Here is a 19,989-nt window from a genome sequence, read left to right on the forward strand (position 1 = left end):
TGCCTTGACAGATTTGGGTTGAACTGTTGAAGACGATGTCTTTGTACCAGATGTTGAGAGGCTAAATCATAGAAGTAGTATAGGAAAAGATGTCTTGCAGTGGAGTAAATACATGGCTAACTCGACAAGAAAAGGGAGAAAGATGGTGGAGATGAATCATCAGGGTATAGCCTCAAGATACAAGAGGATGGATAAAAAGAGGGATGGAGTATCGAGGATGGCTGGTTGGGTAGGTTCATGAGAGTGTGAAGAGAGAATGACAAGTGGTACTACAGATAAGGTTGGAAGCAAATGGAGTGAATAGGAACATGGATAAAGGCATGGGACAGTGGTGAATGGGAACATGGATAAAAGCATGAGTCAGTAGTGACAGTTTGGGGGAATGTAAGGAAAATAGAAGAAGGTCATGGGAAAGGAGATGATAGGTGGTGATACACAAAAAGTAGGTAGAAACAGAGAACAACAGTATAATATAACGATAGATACATGAGAAATAGGAAGATAAAATGAAGTGTAGGAGGTAGGGAAGATGCACAGTGATGAAGATAGAGGTCAGAAACACAGAGATAGAACACAAAAAGGGATACCAATGGCAGATATGAGAGGATGTTTAGGGGAAAGGGGTGTTCAATGAACATATAGCAGTAAAGGATGACTTTAGGAATGCAGAACAAGTGGCCAAGAAATTGGTCCCAAGAAGAGGATTTTAGTGATAGCACAGACAGTGAGTAGGAATATATGCAGATCTGCACTCATATATAGCTTCTGGAAATGGAAAATAGTGTTGTAGTTACAGAGGTAGGTGTTATGAAGATGTGTTGTTGGGAAGGCTTGACAGGTACAGATTGCCTGGCAGGGGTGCATTAATGATATACCTTTGGGACATTAATGATATACCTTTGGGACATTAATGATATACCCTTGGGACCTCATTTTTGCTCTGAGACATATGTATCTTCTGCAGCACAGTCAATCACCATTCATCTGCATCCTTTGTCATCTCCCCTGTGAGGCTCAACAACCCGAGGTCAGATTGCACTACTTCATTCCATATCTTTCTGAGTTTTCCTCCTCCATGCATTCCATTCACATTTAGTGATTCTCATTTCTTTTTGCAGCTGTCTTCAGCTATATGCATCACATGACCCATATTTGCACAATCCAAACATGGTCGATGCTAGTGCCCCCTGACGACTGTCTCCCATGCTGGTGGCACGTAAATTGCACCATCCGAGCGTGGTTGATACCAGTGCCCTCTGACTTGCTTCCATGCGAGTGGCACATAAAAAGTACCATCCGAACATGGTTGATGCCAATTGTACCTGACTGGCTCCCATGCTAGTGGCATGTAAAGAGAGCCATCCAAACGTGGTCGATGCCAGTGACCCCCTGACTGGCTCCCGTGTCAGTGCTATGTAAAAAGCACACACTACACTCTCAGAGTGGCTGACATTAGGAAGGGCATCCAGCTGTAGAAACATTGCCAGATCAGATTGGAGCCTGGTGCAGCTGCTGGCTTTCCAGACCTCAGTCAAACCGTCAAACCCATGCTAGCATGGAAAACGGATGTTAAACGATGGTGATGATGATGATGATGATGTATACAACAAAATATATTGTAAATCAAGATTTGCTTTGATTTTGGCTGTGAGACCTTAAAAAATAGCTAAATGGATTATTACACTTTTTTGAATTGCATTTAAACAATGACATTCAAGTACTCATGATTTGGTTTTCTTGAACCAATACAAGTTGCTGATATTCGTACCTTTGCCTTTTAATCTTTTACCTTTGTTCATTAGCTTCAGATCAATTCTAGTGAAACAAGGTAAGATTTGATTACCATATGAAGTGAGCAATCCAACATTTCAAACATTTGTCCTTTGGAGAGTGAAAATATAGGGGTGAACATGGTACAATGGTCACTAAAAAGCAATGAAAATGTAGCAGCTACCATATTGGCCTCTGTATATTTCTCTCTAAAGGAGGACACGTGTCTGAACACTGGTCTATCACTTGTCACAGAAAATCAATCCACTCCATTGTTTTATTATTTCAAATATGCAACAAAAATTACTCTTCTGTATCAATTCTAATCATTGACCAATTGAATAAAAAGTAAAAAAAAATGAAGTTAGCATAGCTTTAGGTGACAATGAATATCAAATGTGAGATTTTTATGCAGACAGCATTTCTACATGATAGTGAGACATGGGCCCTGAATGCAGAGGACATGTGAAGGTTAGAAAGGTAGGAGGCTAGTATGTTCTACTGGATGTGTAATGTAGTGTACATGTTTGACAGTGTGACAGTGCTCTGAGAGTGAAGTTAGGCTTTGGTTGTGTGCAAGAGAGAAGACTGTTCATTTGGTCATGTAATGCAGATGGATGCTAACAGCTCCATAAAGAAATACTGATCTCTCAAAGTGGATGGAACATGTAAAAGTGGGAAACCCAAGAAGACATGGAATAATGGTACTGAAGAACAACCTCAAGAAGTGCATCTCAGTAACTATTCTGTAGTTTGTGGTTCCATATCACTCTGACACAAGATATCATTGGAGGAGCTGTATTTCTATTTTTTGGCAGTTACTTGGACTCTGCAAATGCTAGTCCTCAATTCATTAACGTATTTCTATTTTACCCAGTTTGGATCTACACCAGTCAGTTTCTGTTCAATTTTCATCATTTCCATTGATATAGAGGCTGAAATTGTCATTGTATCACTTTCTCAATAACTTTATTGTAACTTAATTTGTTCTGGTGGTAGATGTAAAGAGTGTGATTCATTAAAGGAAGCTTTCCCTTGACTTCTTGCAATTCTGGTATGATGTTTAGCAAAGCAATGTATACCATGCATCTATGTGTTACTGTTACTAATGTTCTTTTATACTGGTTGCACTATATTGAAATAAAAATGGGAATAGTCATGGTTGAAATGTCTTCACTCATAGATCTGTTTGGTAAAGGCTGATTTCAATAACAAAGTAAATTTCTTTGAAGTTCATTGTAAATCATGAAAATCATGAAAATTGGTCAGTGTCTTTTTACTGAAACATAATTATAAACAAAATGTCTTGCCAAAATGTTTTACTTCTTTTATTTTTCCACAATCTGTATTAAGTAATATTCTAATGCCTTTGAGTGATAGGGCTTACAATAACATTATGTTACATTCAATCAAATCTATTCTAAAGTTATTTTATTGTTTTTATTAGAAGCTTTTCATAAATCATTCATAATGTCATTCAAGAGAGCATAAATTGGGAAATTTATTGCAAACATGACTTATACACAAAGAAATAAAGGCTTGCTATGCTCTTGGTGTAAGACTAAATCCTTCATTTATTTATTTAACACAAGAATAGCTCTGAAGATAGTATTTTATTTCTGTTCAGCACTTAAAGGTTAAGAGTTAAGGAATACTATTTTGGAAGGAAAGATTTCTCTAGAGGAAAACTTGTTTTATTTCAAGTTTAACTCAAAAGAAATATTTTTATGAAGTATATTTTTTTATCAAGAAGAAAGTCATGATTAATCTAAGTTTTATTTTGCTGGGAACCTTTAAAACAATTAATAAAAATCCTTTGATCTAACAAATATCTTATTTGTGATATATAACTTTCTTTTCTTCCTTAATCTGTAATTTGGTTTTAAGCTTAGTCATTTCTCTATGTTATCTGAAAATAAAGAAAAATACATAAATATATTGAAGGAATAAAATAAAATGGTAATTTATTGATCAATTGTTTTGTTTCTACTTTGGTGCTACAGTGTAATTTAAGATGCAGAGACATAAAAAGATGTATTCAAATTTATAAACTAGAACAAATTTAATAACAGTAAAAACGCTTGGAATATTTTCTACTTTGTTTATTTTAAAATTAGCTTTAATTATATTTGGTCTGGCACCTATTTACTAGGCTCAGTATTCTTTCCTCGGCTATATTTCATTTTACTGCTCCTAACATATGGAAAGGGATTCAATGTTAGTTGAAGTTATGGCATACTAGCCAACTTATTTTTAATATTTTTAGGTGGGATGAAATATGCATAATCTTTGCAGTTCTTTCAGACTGGGAAAGTCAATGAATTCAATGTTCTGCGAGAGTGAACAAGTTCCAGGTAATTCATTTTAAAAGACAAAGAATTGGATAAGTATTTACATTTGAATTTTGTAGAATGAGATATGGTAAAGATGAAAGACGAGGGAGAACAATGCTTTGAGAACATTTGGATTTTGGAATATCAGATTTGATAGTAGTGATAATGGAAACACAGGCAGAGAATACAGCATATTAATGAGTGAATTTGCCTATTAGTTGGACTACTTTTTCTTTAATATTAACAATTAAAAAAAAAAAATAGCACTCTTGCTTAGGTACATGTTCATATCTTCACTCTAACAACCATAGATGCATTATTGATGGGTGACATTAAATTCAAACTATTCCCTGGAACTTGGCAATGCAAAACAAGTCAAAATATAGTATTTAGTAAGATCCCTGTATTCAGAAATGGAAGCCAAACTTATCTTGAGTCTCTACTAGAGAATAAAATTTGCTGAGGTCCATTTAATTCAACAAAGTATTATAGATTGATTTATCATTATATATAATTGAACAATTTAGACAAAGCAGGAAAAAATTTAAGCAAAAATATAGTCTGAATAGCCATGTGTCTAAAGAATTTAGAAAGACATTGATTTCTATGTTCTAATTATAATTTTATTAATCTTAAAAGTTTTCTTATAGTTGTAACTGTTTTCCCTTCATTGTAAACTGAAGCGTTATTCCCAACATCATATTGATGTGGGATATATTCATGATCAGTCTTTGAAGTTTTACACTAACAATCTAACAACAAGCAATCAATAATCATATTCATGATGGAATATATCTATAGTCAGTATAGCAGTAAATTCATTATACCAAATTCATTTCATTAGCTATTTCTATATTATTCAATTTCAATCAATGATATCCAATGAATTTTCATTTTTCTGCATCACAATGGTAACCAATTGTTTCTTGAATACAGGCAGAATTCATTAATTTCCAATTTCTTCATAAACTATTTAGAGTTTACAATAAACAATACAAAAGGCATACTGAGTATATATTGTTTGAAATTACAACTAAATATAGTTGGGCTTTAGATATGCTGAAACTATAATACATTATATATTTAGATAGTTTTGTTCATAGAAACTGACATACGTCAACATAATTGATTTTTGAGAAAGACATGAATTTTTAGATTTACAGGGGCAAAAATGAAATAGATTGATGCTCATAACTTTCTTAAAGGTATTTGAGAATAAAGTGAAATGACTGCAACAGAAAATGAAAACCATGTTGTGAATTCAAATTGTCAGAAACTTGCCATAATTATATGTTTACACAATCAACTCCATTTAATATCACTGCATTGATGCCTATCAGTTTAGTACCCATGTACATGGTTCTGTTGTTGGATTTATGGATATGCAGGCTTATTATTCACAAAAAAGCCCTTAGCTTTACAAAGAGGATTCAAAAGATATGCAGGAAAGGATTTTAGTGCCAGGTTCACATTAGGAGATATCCAAAGAAATACAACTGTTCACGAATCTAATATGCTATTTTACAATCGCTATACTTGAAATATATTAATTTCATACCATTGAACTCATATGAAATCCATATCCACATCATTATAGGTTTAACAGCAACATTTTTATACTTGCATTGCTAAGATAGAATTCACTGCGACAGTTTTTTCTATAGCTGGATACTCTTTCTGTTACCTACCCTCACCTTTCTCCAGGCAAGGCTTATTTTCTCTCGTCCTTCATACATGAAAAACACAATGACTGAACATACTTTCATGGAAGAATGCAGATGACTGCAACCACTTTTATGATGGTAACCATTTATTTATAATTTGTGCAAGATGTTAAGACAAGGGAACATGAATTGTCATACATACTCCCTGCTCCTACATATATGTATATGCACATGCATATATTTATGTATACATTCATATATACATACACACATGCACATACATATATATAGACTTGTATGTGTATATTGCACTATTTCTCTCCTATTGTGTTCCTCAGTGACCTTAGCATATATGCATATATATATATATATATATATATATATATATTATAAGGTTTTTAACTTTTAAATTTTCATATTCAAAAGAGACAGAGACTTCAAATTCGATATATCGATTTATTCACCACTCTATGTTAACATTTCTGTGCCAAACTTATCCAGTGACTGGTTCACTGGATTTAGACATTTGGCACTTCTTCAGGAGTGGTTACCATTCGAACAAAACACGAAAAAACACATACATAACTATCATTAGATCCTTAGAATCTCGTTAGATTTCATAAATATACATATAAATATACATACACATATATATATATATGCACACATATATATGTGTGTGAGTGTGTGTATGTTTGCTTGTGCATGTGTGCATGCATGTGTGCATGCATGTGTGTGTGTGTGAATGTAACAAGGAAAAGATTGACTGTGACAGTGGCACACCTTCATCAGAATATCTGATGGTGAACAAACCAAAGCCTTAAAGTTACCATCAAAATGTTAATAAATATGCCCTCTACATAAAAGTAGTGAATAATCTTTCAGTTTAATGCTAAGTTTTTATACAACTTAGCATAAACATACATGCATACATGCATATACATCAGGCATGTGCCATCAATAGTTACTCAGAATAGGCAGTTGGTGATATTTATGTAGTAAAAAATACAAAAAATAAGTGAAACACAGCCACATGACTGAGTTGAAGGCAGATTTACTTCTGCCTTTATAGCACGTAAGGAAAAGGTTGTTGGAAGAATGTATGCAACACGTATACTACATTAGTACTATGTATAGCTTAAATACTGAGATTGAAAGGCGGGGGCAAATTATGTCTATTTAATCTACAAAAAATAAAATACTTTGCATTTTATGCATAATAATCAGAGTAACGTTTATAATTTTCTGGAACTAGGTGCATATTTTTCCATAAAAAGAAAATGTTGTTATCAATCTATTTTATTCAAGGTAGGCACTGCCTACCTTGCCAACCTAGGCGGTATGTCCCTGATATATATATGTATATATATATATATATATATATATATATATATATATATATATATATATATATATTCATCATCATTGATTTGCATCTGATTTTCAATGATGGTATAGTGTGTGTGCATGTGTGTGTGTGTGTATGGTTGTGTGTGTTTGTATGTGTGTGTGTGTGTGCGCGCACGCATGCATGTGTGTATGTTTGTGCAGGTGTGTGTGTTCGTATGTGTTCGTGTGAGTGTGTGTGTGTGTGTGTGTGTGTGTGTGTGTGTGTGTGTGTGTGTGTGTGTGTGTGTGTGTGTGTGTGTGTGTATGCTTGTGTCTGAAAGTTGTAATTTCCATTTCTTGCAGAAGATTGTTCAAGTCAATTTTCACTTGAACAATCTTCTGCAAGATTGTGTCTCCTGATTTTTCACGCTTGAAGCAGTGGAAATAAAAACTCCCTTAACATTGTAAAACATGAAAAGGCTGACAAAATGAAGAGCATCTGTCTTTAAATATACTGCATCAAATCAATATCTAATTAAATTATGCCACCATAAAAAAAATATTTCTAAAACAATTGACCAAACTGATAAATTTTGTTTGAAACTGAATAAAGAATTAAAGACATAGAAGTCATATAAAAACACGTAAATATGAGAATTTATTCTTAACTTACCTTCTTGATATAAGACTTAATAGTGTACGAAAGGATAATTTTCTGCAGGATAATTTCCATAAGTATAATCTGCACCAGAATAGTGTGGGTATTGATCATTAGAATTATAGACGAAATTCATATGTGGAATGTGGTAGGCAGTAATACCTGGATTTTCCGTATGTACAAGTGTATCTACATAGGGTCTGATATTAAGCAAGATGTCAGAGAGGCCAATTGGATGATTATAACCGCCATGGTATCCTGCTATTTGTTTTAAAGAATAATATATTTATTATTTGTATGTTTTAAAGTCAATAATAAATTTAGAAAATTCATATATGTAAATTCTACACAATTCATTTTTTGGTGTCACAAAAATTGATGAACAAGGGAGAAGCACTACAAATCAAAGATGCACCATGTGGCTGTACAACCTCAGTGGATGATACCAGTCAGCAGACTGATGCCTGAGAGTCGCATCAAGTGGCTTCTAATGGCAGCAGCTCAAACTACAATGGGTTTGTCTCACAAAGAACATTTCCGATTACTTTTGGGCACTCCATATATATATATATATATATATATATATATATAGATAGATAGATAGATAGATAGATAGATAGATAGATAGATAGATAGATACATTTCTTTTATTAGCCACACAGGGCTCAACGAAGATGGGACAAATACAATGTAGAGCTTTTCTTTTTGGGAGGGGGAAGGAGAAAAAAAATTTTTTTTTTTTTTAATTTTAAAAAGGGTGTGTGTCGATCAAAAGGGATTGTAGGAAGGAAAAACGGGGGGAGTTCGATCAAAAGGGATCGAAAAAAAAAAAAGGAGCGATCAAGCTAGATAGATAGATAGATAGATAGATAGATAGATAGATAGATAGATAATTCACATCATTAATTAAGGTTTCTTGTTTGGATATACATACTATGATGGCAAAAATTCTTTTCTTCATCACCTGAATGAATGCACACAGGTTGACATGAAAATCAGAGCAGTATAGGAGTAAATCTTCTGATTCAAAGAAATAAGGAAAATATACTACATATTTTTAGTACATTTCCCTCATTGGGACACTCCAGACATGTGTTAATGCACTCATACACACATATGTATAAACATATACTCAGCTAACACACACATAAATACATACACATACATACAGACAGATATATGTGTGTATGAATGAAGATTGAGTTGAGCTACTTGTTGCAAATTAGTGAGCTTGCAAATATCTTTTTTTTTTTTCACATTAATAAATTGCTTAATTACTTTTTAAAATGACATTAATAATAACAGGACTTATATTTGAAGATTAATTAATTATGTCTGAAGATTAATTAGATATGTCTAATGTTTGATGTATAATGTTTAACCATTAATGCATAATGATTAATCTAAATATTATGACTACTGATAATACCAGGTTACAATCTAAATATACTTTAAAGTACTTTGTATTAGATTTTGTTTTGTAAACAACATTTTTAATAATTTAAATTGATTTACTTTTGAAGAAAAAACATAAAAATATTTACCTCCAGCTATCCAGTTAGCATTAGCTGTTGTAGGAGTGGCAAGCAATCCAACGAACACTGAAATTGTTACAAAATTGATAGTAAATCTCATTTATAACTTTTTGCGATAATATATTCACTTCTTAATTCATAACTAATGCATTATTTATTAAATGTTTTATTAATCTCTTTATCTAATTCATTATCTTTTTACTTGGGTGGTCACCTATTATTAGTGTTTACATTATATTTACATTCAAAATTCGATATTTTTCAAAAGTTGTAATCTGTTCGATTTCTACGAAAACTAAAGACAGTTTCTGTTATAAAACCACTCAAGATTGAAACTAAATACATTGCTGATGTTGTTCCAACATGACAATGGATTTCAAATCTTAGCTCTTATTAGGAGTTGTGTGATAGCAGTCAATTGCATATTACATTCAACTTTTCATCCTTCTATACTGACAATTTTTATATGACATTACGCAAATTTGAACTGAAAAGTAATTTGTCAATTATAAGCCACAAATGAAAGGAAAATAGTCTTCGCATTACAAAAATCGTTTTTCTAAACATATATAGTTTTTGGTGACTATAGATAACAGTTTTCATTTATAAACTTAAAATAATATTAAGATGTATACATGCAAATTGGCACATTTGGACGTTATAAAAGTATGTTAATAAAGAAATATAACATTCTCTTTCTATTGGAAAAGGTTCCAGGACTTGACGTGAATCCAGCATCCAAATAAAATCTCTTCGTTACCAAAAAGTTAAACTTATGGATAGAAATGACTAAGGACTCTTGTCTATGTTATCTGTAGGATTTTGCATGGTAAGTCTTAGACTATCAACACACTTAGGGTATTTGTTGAAGTAGTGCTTAGTTTTTCTGTTACGTGGCAGCTGAATCCATGGAGGTTATCCTGAAAAATATATCTGCAAATCAACTACTTTTCCATCATTTGTTTCTCTTAATTATAAATCAAATTATTCAGGATACTTGTAGCAAGAGGTTTATGAATTTCAAGTATCTGTTGTTTTAAGTGCACTGCTCAGCACACAAATGTGATATATGATAATATATTATGTGTGCATTTGCAGAAGTAATTAGGAGTTCATTTATAAATCTTACCTGTAACAAACAGGCAAACCAGGAGAGAAGTTGAAGCCATTGTCATGTTTTTGAAAATAGAGCTGTCAAAAGTAAAATAATTTATTTTTAATGTGAATATGCCAAATCATTTTGATAAGGAAATGCATGTTGAAAAGCAAATCGTTTTGACATAATAGAAAATATAATTTTGCAAAGGGGAAATGTGTGTAATGTGTTAGATAGACTATTAATAAATATAAAATATATAGAATTTATTCTGGAAAGTTATAAAGTATTAACTACTTAAGCTTATTTAGTATAAGTATTTACATAAAAATAACGTCGGGAAATATAATGTTTTAGAAGTAAAAGATAACCAATTTACTGAATAACTACAACTTAATAAAAAATGTATTAAGTTTTAATGGAAAAAAATCTAGTAATCAGACATCTGGATTAGATTTAGCCATTTACCAGATATACATTGGTATGGCTGTGTACTTCATAAATGATTTCTTCTAAACTTTCAGTTGACAAATAATTTTGTGAGGGAAATTTGGTAGATTGAAATAGTGTGGTTATAATGTTGCACACTTAATTGCAAGCTTGTGGTTTCAGTTCTCGGATTAGGATGAGTTGAGTTCTTGAGCAAAACATTTATTTCACATTGCTCTATGATCATTTGAACATCTAATGTATAGCACATCATGCACCTTAGGCAATGTCGGTTTGATGAAGGGAAAGAGCTAATGTAGAGAACATACATTCGATCTCTGTAAACAAATAATCTGTGCAGGTTCAGCAAGAAATTTCAGAAGCCTCATCTGTTGTCTCTGGCAGGGAAGTCTACGAGTCTATGACATACATATGTATGTACATATGTACATACATGCATGCATACAAATGTACATACATATACATACACACATACATGCATACACAAATACATATGTACACACACATACATACATACACACACATACATACACACACACATATATACATACATACATACATACATATGTTGTTGTTGGCACTCTGTCGCTTACGACGTCGAGGGTTCCAGTTGATCCGATCAACGGAACAGCCTGCTCGTGAAATTAATGTGCAAGTGGCTGAGCACTCCACAGACACGTGTACCCTTAACATAGTTCTCGGGGATATTCAGCGTGACACAGTGTGACAAGGCTGGCCCTTTGAAATACGGGTCAACAGAAACAGGAAGAAAGAGTGAGAGAAAGTTGTGGTGGAAGAGTACAGCAGGGTTTGCCACAACCCCGCTGCCGGAGCTTCATGGAGCTTTAGGTGTTTTCGCTCAATAAACACTCACAATGCCCGGTCTGGGAATCGAAACCGCTATCCTAAAGTGGAGGCGCAATGGCCCAGTGGTTAGGGCAGTGATCTCGCGGTCACATACATACATACACATACACATACCAACAAATTTGGCCAAAAACTTAGAAATACTCAGTGTCACAGGAAAAGAGCAAGAGAAACTGGCATGGATTCTTCAAATTCAATCTGTCAGTGTCACAGTGAAGATTCATAAGACATTCCAACTCAACCATATATTTACAAACACCAGAAACTCTCTTAACTCAAAAGTTACTTTGTTAGCATGTTAACAACCAGCTTGAACTCTCTCAAAAACTTAAATTAAATGCAAAGAAAAATCATACATCCATAGATATATATATACATACATATTTATTACCAGTTCACCAGCCATAAGTTTTAAAAAAAAGCATGCTCAGGAGTTGTCTTAAGGCATAGGCAAACTGGGCAGTTGCCCAGGGGCCTCACAATTATGATCTATGTATAATGTGGTTTGCTGTCAATAAGAAATACTATAGGGCCCAGTATATTGAATTTCCCAGTGCAGTCAATAAAGCTATAAAGAGACGATCCTGCACTCAAAATAAGAAATAGAAATAGAGGGGTTATATTTTTATATATCATCAAGCAGTATATTATTATGGCATATAACTTGTCAGAATATTATCGTTGATTTCACACTTAGTATTGCACTTGAGAATATGGATAACTCTTCAGAAGTAGTGATAATATTAAAATGCACACACACACACACACACACACACACACACACACACACACACATTAATACATATGTGTGTGTAATCTTAATAAACAAGATCTGAATAATGATACCTTGTAGTATTTAGGTCTGAGGCAAGTTTTTCATTTACACGAAGGTGGCCCTGCCAAGGGTCAGACAACTTACTAGGATCTGATGTACTTGACTAAAAGTCCTTGAAGGTGATGCCCCAACGTAGCCACATTCCAAGGGTTGAAAGCAGGGAAAGTATACAAATTAGGCTAATACATCACTCTGTGTTTAAGAGATGATTTACTCAAGTACTAAGGTTTGATAAATCATGAATTTATATTTGTATCTATGTTACAGAGAAGATCTATTGTCATTAGGCAACCTAAGAGAATGTGAGTCAAAGGGGTAATATTTTTTGTGATTGTTGAATCACCAAGAAATAGCAGACAAACCTCCCTGAAATCAAACTCTCCTGTTTTAAATAATCAAGGATACAGTGGACAATGAAGTCTGAAATGAAAACTAAGACAGGTTGACCACAGATGGAATACCTTCAGTCAGAGGTCCCTTCAATCTACATAAACCTGAGGCTAAATAAAAGTAAAAACAATAAATATAACAATGACAACAACATTACAGAAGACCTATCAGTTTCAGAGTAGAGTGAGAATAAACATAGAAATATATGTTAGAATTGACCCTTACCGAATAAACATGAGATGAAAGAACATCTGTTTGTGTTGCAAAGTATACGTTCAGAATGGAAATATAGGATAACAGACGATTTGTGATTAAAGAGTTTTATTTATGTCATCTGAGAGTTATTTTGATCAGTAGTATTTATTGATTTTATTTGCTTAATAATAATATATTTGAAAGAAATCCTACAGAAATACATTCCCATTTCATCTTTTCCTCCACCCGTCTGTTCATCATCATCATCATCATCATATTATCATCATCATCAGCAGCAGCAGCATCAACAACAACAACATATAATTTTCAATGAATTGAATGATAGAGTATGATCTCTAAGATTTACAGTTTATATCTTAATTCTGTGTTCTGTCTATGGCCAAAAACACTTAAATCTTCTTAACTAGTCTAGTCCATATAGCTATAATTGCATATCATAATAAAGCACTATCAATTGCTGCAAAGGATGAAATTATTGTATAATTGAAGCTTATGTAAGTAACAGTTGTTTTGTTATTGTTGTTCTTGTTGTTTAGACCAAGGTAATTTTTTATTGAGCAAGACTTTATTTGTAACCATTCTATAATGTAGCTGCGATAACATTATCAAATGTGTTCTTCCCCTGACATCGGGAGGTGTGTGACATCAAAGATTTGACAGCTATTTCTAGCAGTTTCACATGGTTGCTGTGGTGCTATGGTGTTCCATAAGACATGTCTAGGGTTTGCTGTAGACTTTTAAAAATATGTCCAAGTCTTTAGAAAATCCATACCAACGGTTGATCTGGTTGGAAAACATTGTCCATTCATAGTCTTATTGTATGTAAGTGTCATTCAAAACATAATTAGTGATACTTTTGTATATCGTCCTAAATTCTTGGGATAAAAGCAGTTTTTTTCTTTTAAACTTTCTACCCAAAGAGTATCAGTTATATTTTATAACCATATGAAAAACATTAAGTCAAAAGGCTTGTGTGGTGGTGTAGAAGCTTCCCTCATAACATTATAAGTGACACTTGTATGACTATCTTGTAGCTTTTCTCTTTTCTCTTTTATTTATTTCAGTCATTAGACTGCAGCCATGCTGGGGAATTTACCTGAAGACTTTTAGCCAATTGAATCGCCCTTAGAACTCATTTTTATAAGCCTAGGTACATCTTATATCAGTCACTTGTACCAAATTACTAAGTTATGGAGACCTAAACAAACCAACAACAGTTTTCAAGCAGTGGTGGGGTACAAAAACACACATGTGCATTCTTGTGCATACACACACACACACACACACACACACATATATATATATATATATATACACACACACACACACACACACATATATATGCATAATACACATATCTATCTATCTATCTGTCTAACTCTCTATATCTCTATATCTGTATATACTTATATCCATATATGTGTGTCTGTCTGTCTGTGACTGTGTGTGATCTATGTATGTATGTATAAAATCAGTTTTATTAGAGACTTATAGAGATGCATACTTATTGTATTAGATAAACCTTACTAGAAATATTATGAAATTTTAAAATTTATTATAAATCAGTGACAAATTTGATGGCAAATTTAATGCAGAAGGAGAATTTTGTGATATGAAATTGCAGTTTAAATGTCAGTTAAATTGATCAACTACTTACCAGATGGCGTATGTTGGTAGCAGAATTTTAGTATTACCTACGAAGATTCTCAGTGAAATTTGGTATTTATACTGTTCCCACCTGTGCATTGGGAAAAAAGAAGAAGTAAAACAATAGAAATTCATCCATACGTGTGTGTATGTATGATTCCAATATATATACACATATACAGAAGATACCCATATAATGAATAATTAATTTGCAAATTATGGGAATATTTCATGATATATATAACCATGATGGTAATAATTATAAATGCAAGGTCAATATTTTAGAACAAAAAACTCACCTCGTTTAGTTATAATACTAATGAGAGAAAAACAAAAGGCCTGTGAAGAGTTTCAAGGATTTATTCAGATTGTAAACTCCATTTTCTCACAGCTTATTTCAACAAAAGATAGGAGCAAAAATAACTAGCTGAAAATTCCCACTTGGTCGTAAAGTATTACAATTTCATTGTAAAATTGATGACTAAAAGAAGGAACTCTCACAAACAAGTATTTTAGATTAATTACAAAGTTGTTGCAAAAGTGGTGGTGGTGGTGATGTTTTTCTTACAGTATATAATTTAATTTGTTTTGAGTTCAAATACTTCATTAGTTGATGTGTCTTCCATGTATGAGTGACAAATAGAATAGATGTCAGTTGTTGTTTTACACCAGAGGTGAACCTGATTGAGAAAAAGGTATCACCAAAGTCATTCAAGCCATTATCATCCAGTCTTTTGTTTAAGAATAGATTAACCCACAAAACATTCTAAAATGTATCCTTTTCTTGCAGTAATGATGACGATGATGGTGGTGGTGGTGGTGGTGGTGACAATGACGATTCTTCTTGCTATAGGCACAAGGCTTGCAATTTTGTGGGGAAGGAGCTAGTCAATTACACGACCCCTTAGATATTTTATCAACCAATAATAATGATAATGATAATATTTGGCCTGGTGCACCAGGTTCTCATGGCTTCTGATCTTAACTCTTTGGAAGTGTTATCATGTACATTGTTTTGTCTTGATGTAAAAGATGGGCTGCAGTATATATTCCGCTCAATACCACAGATTTGTTTGTCAGTTGTTTGACCTTAACCAGTTGAGCATGTCTCTTGGTGGCTGACGATATGTGCATCTCCAATCATGAGCAGAAGTAGTGGGGGAGCATCATAGCTATGTGTTGAGAAGAATTCTTTGGGGCTTGAATAATGCTCCTCTGGAAACATGGGTGTTTCATTCAACATCCTTAAATAACCCTTATTCAGGGATCTTTTGAGTGAGATGGGCTACACGACCTGAAGAAAATTCTAACTGGGCCTTACTTGCAAGGTAATGTGCTATTTATCCTGATATGAGATCACCATGTCATGCGCATATGTGATGCATGTGCCTGGTGTACCCTTATCAGATGGGTAGTCATGATAAGTATACTGGGCTTCATGGGTATACGGGTAGTCATGATGGGTGTCTCTGATCAAACAATAGTTGAAACATGATGTTATTAAAGGAAATAAATATCAAAAATTACTAGCAGGGTTGGGCTAGAAAATCCCATATCTCTGCCTGTCATTGATCATATTGTCTTGTACACCCAAAAGCTCTGGTCAAAAATCTTTGAGTTGGTTGGCATTGAGAAACACCAACATCTTCAAGTAATATGTTAAAAGTTTAGTATTGTGTTTTATTTTGTTTTTATTAGTTATCAATCGTTTGCATGTTGCCTATATACCAAACCTAGCTGCACCTGTATTATTTTTAGTCAATAAGAATATCCATTACACCACAGATGTGTGAGTTTATCTTTAAGTTTCCTGGTTTTTGATGAACAGTGAAGTTCAGTTCTTCACCCTGCACTTCATTGTTTTCATAATTTTTTTGAAAGAAGCATCATTGTTGCTTTTAGGAAGCTGCTTCTCCTCATCCATATTAGTTTTCTTATATTTTTTTTGTGTGAATGTTTTTTTGTTTGCCTCCTCCTTTTGTACTTTATTTCACTGTTTGTTCACTTTCCTCAACAACCATTATTTATTCTTCATCTCATGACAAAGGAGAAGTGCTATGGATTGTTATTGTTAAGGAACAAAATGTTTTCTCACATGTTTCCAAGGCTGGGCATAAAGCAATTTCTCTTGTTCTTTCTAAAGCATTGATTGATGGTGCTCTGGAAACTGAGTCTTGTTGTTCTTATTGCTATCTCAGCTGGTTTCCATTACTTCTATTTCTGATCTTCTTGCCTGTGCTTTCTAGTTCTTCAGAACAAGAAGCTCTAAAGGGATTCCTACTGTAATAAATATAGTAACTATGCTTTTTGTCCTATATCATCAATTCCCCCAAGACACCTTATGAAGGCTGGAGGGTAAATCAGCCAAAACGTTGATGTTAGCAACAAAAAAGATGAGGACAAATATCCATCAAATGTAATGTAAATAATGTACATAATTCCTCATCTCTTAAATATAGAACTGTGAAATCTTTCATTATCTATTTAATAATTTGGCACTAACTACTTATAAATATGACTTTATACATCATGCATTCTTCGTCATCATATATCATAAACATTCAGATATTTAACACGTTTGTTTATTTTTACTGAGTCAATAACAATATTATAGCAGTGACTCGATCAATTTCCATCAATATCTGAAGAAGGAATTTTTATATTCCATTCCGAAATATATCATACTATGAATAATTAAATTATAAGAGTTATTATAGTCCACATTGCATTGTTGTGCTATTCAAGACATGTTATATTTCACATACAATATTTCAATTTTTGAGATCACCTTGGTTATTAATTCTAAAAGTGATACTATGCACACAATCAAAAAATTATTGTCATAATTTATTAAAAACAAGAAATTACAAATTAAAACCCTCAACTAGTTTTTACAAATTCTAGTTAATCTTTGAAGTTGCATGCATTCAGGCTTCTGCAAGATTTTCAGTATTCTTTTTTCATATGTTTGAGTACGAACAGGATTAAAGTAGTTTCAATCTATTTCATGATCTTCTATGACTACATCATTCATTACTTCATTTACGACTTGGTGAATGTGGCTTGATTTTGATGTCTGTTCACTAAGTGTTTGATCTCTTACAGAACGTACATCATCATCATCAGCATCATCATGATCATCATCATCAACATCATCACCATCATTTAGCAACCGTTTTCCATGCTGACATGGATTAAATGGTTTGACTGAAACTGGTAAACCAGATAGCTGCACCAGGCTCCAGTCTGTTTCGGTCTGGTTTCTATGGCTGGATGCCCTTCCTAAAGCCAACCACTTCACAGAGTGAACCTGGCACCTTTAACGTGTCACAAGCACAGGTACCTTTTATGTATCAATGGCACTGGTCATGACTATGATTTCACTTAGCCTGATGTTTCTTCTCAAGTGCAGCTAATCACCAAAAGTCTCACTCACTTGTCATCGCCTCTGTGATCACATTTCCAAAGATATCATTTCACAACTTTGGCCTACTTTTCCTGGATCTACCTCTTCCACAGGTTCGCTCCAGTTAGAGACTGGCACTTCTTTAAGCAGCTGTCCTCGTCCATATGCATCACATGTCCATATCATTCTTCGCTTGTGCACATTCATCTGATGCCTCTTACACCCAATTTTTCTCATAAGGCACTCACACATTGTTGTACATGTACATTGTCATTGCCCATCCTGCAGAGCATACTAGCTTCATTTCTTTCAAGCCATTGCATGTCCTCTACAGTCACAGCCCATATTTCACTGTCAGGTAGCTTGGCTGTTCACACAATCTGCCTTTTACTCATAGGAAGAGGCCCTTTGTTACCAACAAAGATAGCAGTTCTCTGAACTTCACCCAGCCAGTTCTTATTCTAGCAGCTGCATTCTCAGAGCATCTTCCTGCACTGCTGATTTGGTCTATGACTCTCATTAAGTTGTCTTGCAGGAAGTTCCAGTTATCTTCTATGTTATATGTCTGTAACTCTTCTTCTTTCTCATTACATGCTTCAGTTACGATGTCCCTAAATCTCTATGTATTCAAAGGATCCTTAAGCTCCCAGATCTTTCTTTTCCAGACTGGCCTTCTTATTGAAATCCTTATAGCCTGTAGTCTGAAGTTACTAATGACTAGCCTATGCTGAGGAATACATTCTCCACCGGGGAAAGTCTTTATATTTTTGATCAAACATATATCTCAATTTCTGGTGAGAATGTAATCAATCTGGCTAGCTTGGTCACCAGATTGATAAGTTATCAGATGACTGGCAGGCTTCTTGAAGTTGGTGTTGTACATCGTTATGTTATCTGCATCACAGAACTTCAGAAACCTTGTTCCCTCCTCATTATAGAAACCAATTACCAGGCCTCCATGCACACTGCACTAAACACCCAGTTGCTGCCCAAACGTGTCCATTGAAGTCACCAGCCATGAAGAGAAGGTCACTGTCCTTTGTTTTTAATGTAATCTGCAAAATAATATCATAAAACAATCCTTTTGTTTATTTTGCAAACTCATTTGAAGGGCATAGGCAGAGATAATTGTCACTATACTATTTTGTAAAACTAGTCTAAGTTTAAGTAATCTAGAGTACACTCTTATTACTTCAGTCACTTTATCCACCCATTTCTCAGCTAGGAGTATGCCCACACCACCTATCCTATCACTCCTCCATTCAAGAATCTCAACAATCTCACCAGACCTACCTTTCATTGTGCTTACAGTGCCATCTCTAAGGATATGAAGGGGAGGAGGGAGGGAGCAAGGGGAAGGGGGACAGCATTCCACTTCTCAAAGGAAGGTTTCAAAAAACGTTTGTCAACAGACATCTCATAATAGTTGTCCTCGCATTTAATCTATCATTGTTCATTTGTGTTTCACAGTTGCATGTAGCTGAAGTGAGTGCTATACAAACATAGTTAATACAAAGATGGGCAAATAAGGTTAGTAGAAATAGTCAAGTGCTATGCAAGCATTGTTAATACAAAGATAGATAAATGAAAATAAAAATAGTTAATTAATTAATTAATTAGTTGATAGAAACTTTTCAATCACATTTTGGTGCAAAGAATACAAACTGCAGTGTGTATATTACAGTAATGTGGAGGAAAGACTACTGAGGAAGGAGGATCAGTTTCCAAAAGAGGTTGAGAGAGTTTCTGGTACAAGGGAGAGGGAGAGAGAGAGAGAGAGAGAGAGAGAGAGA

The 19,989-nt window shown here is 33.8% G+C and overlaps 1 protein-coding gene across 1 annotated transcript; it reads right to left on the bottom strand.

Annotated features, from left to right (window-relative positions):
- Positions 1-3,082: 3,082 nt before the first annotated feature.
- Positions 3,083-14,841, bottom strand: LOC106877637 (uncharacterized). Its single transcript, XM_014926584.3, has 5 exons — positions 14,801-14,841; positions 10,419-10,480; positions 9,299-9,355; positions 7,770-8,015; positions 3,083-3,679 (listed from the first exon to the last, which is right to left on the bottom strand). The coding sequence occupies exons 2-4, from the start codon at positions 10,462-10,464 to the stop codon at positions 7,786-7,788; spliced, it is 333 nt and encodes a 110-aa protein (XP_014782070.3). The 5' UTR covers positions 10,465-10,480; positions 14,801-14,841; the 3' UTR covers positions 3,083-3,679; positions 7,770-7,785.
- Between the last annotated feature and the right edge of the window lie 5,148 nt (positions 14,842-19,989).

Source organism: Octopus bimaculoides, chromosome 1 (assembly GCF_046866305.1).
Source record: "Octopus bimaculoides isolate indiv1 chromosome 1, ASM4686630v1, whole genome shotgun sequence".
In the NCBI taxonomy this organism is placed as follows: Eukaryota; Metazoa; Mollusca; class Cephalopoda; order Octopoda; family Octopodidae; genus Octopus; species Octopus bimaculoides.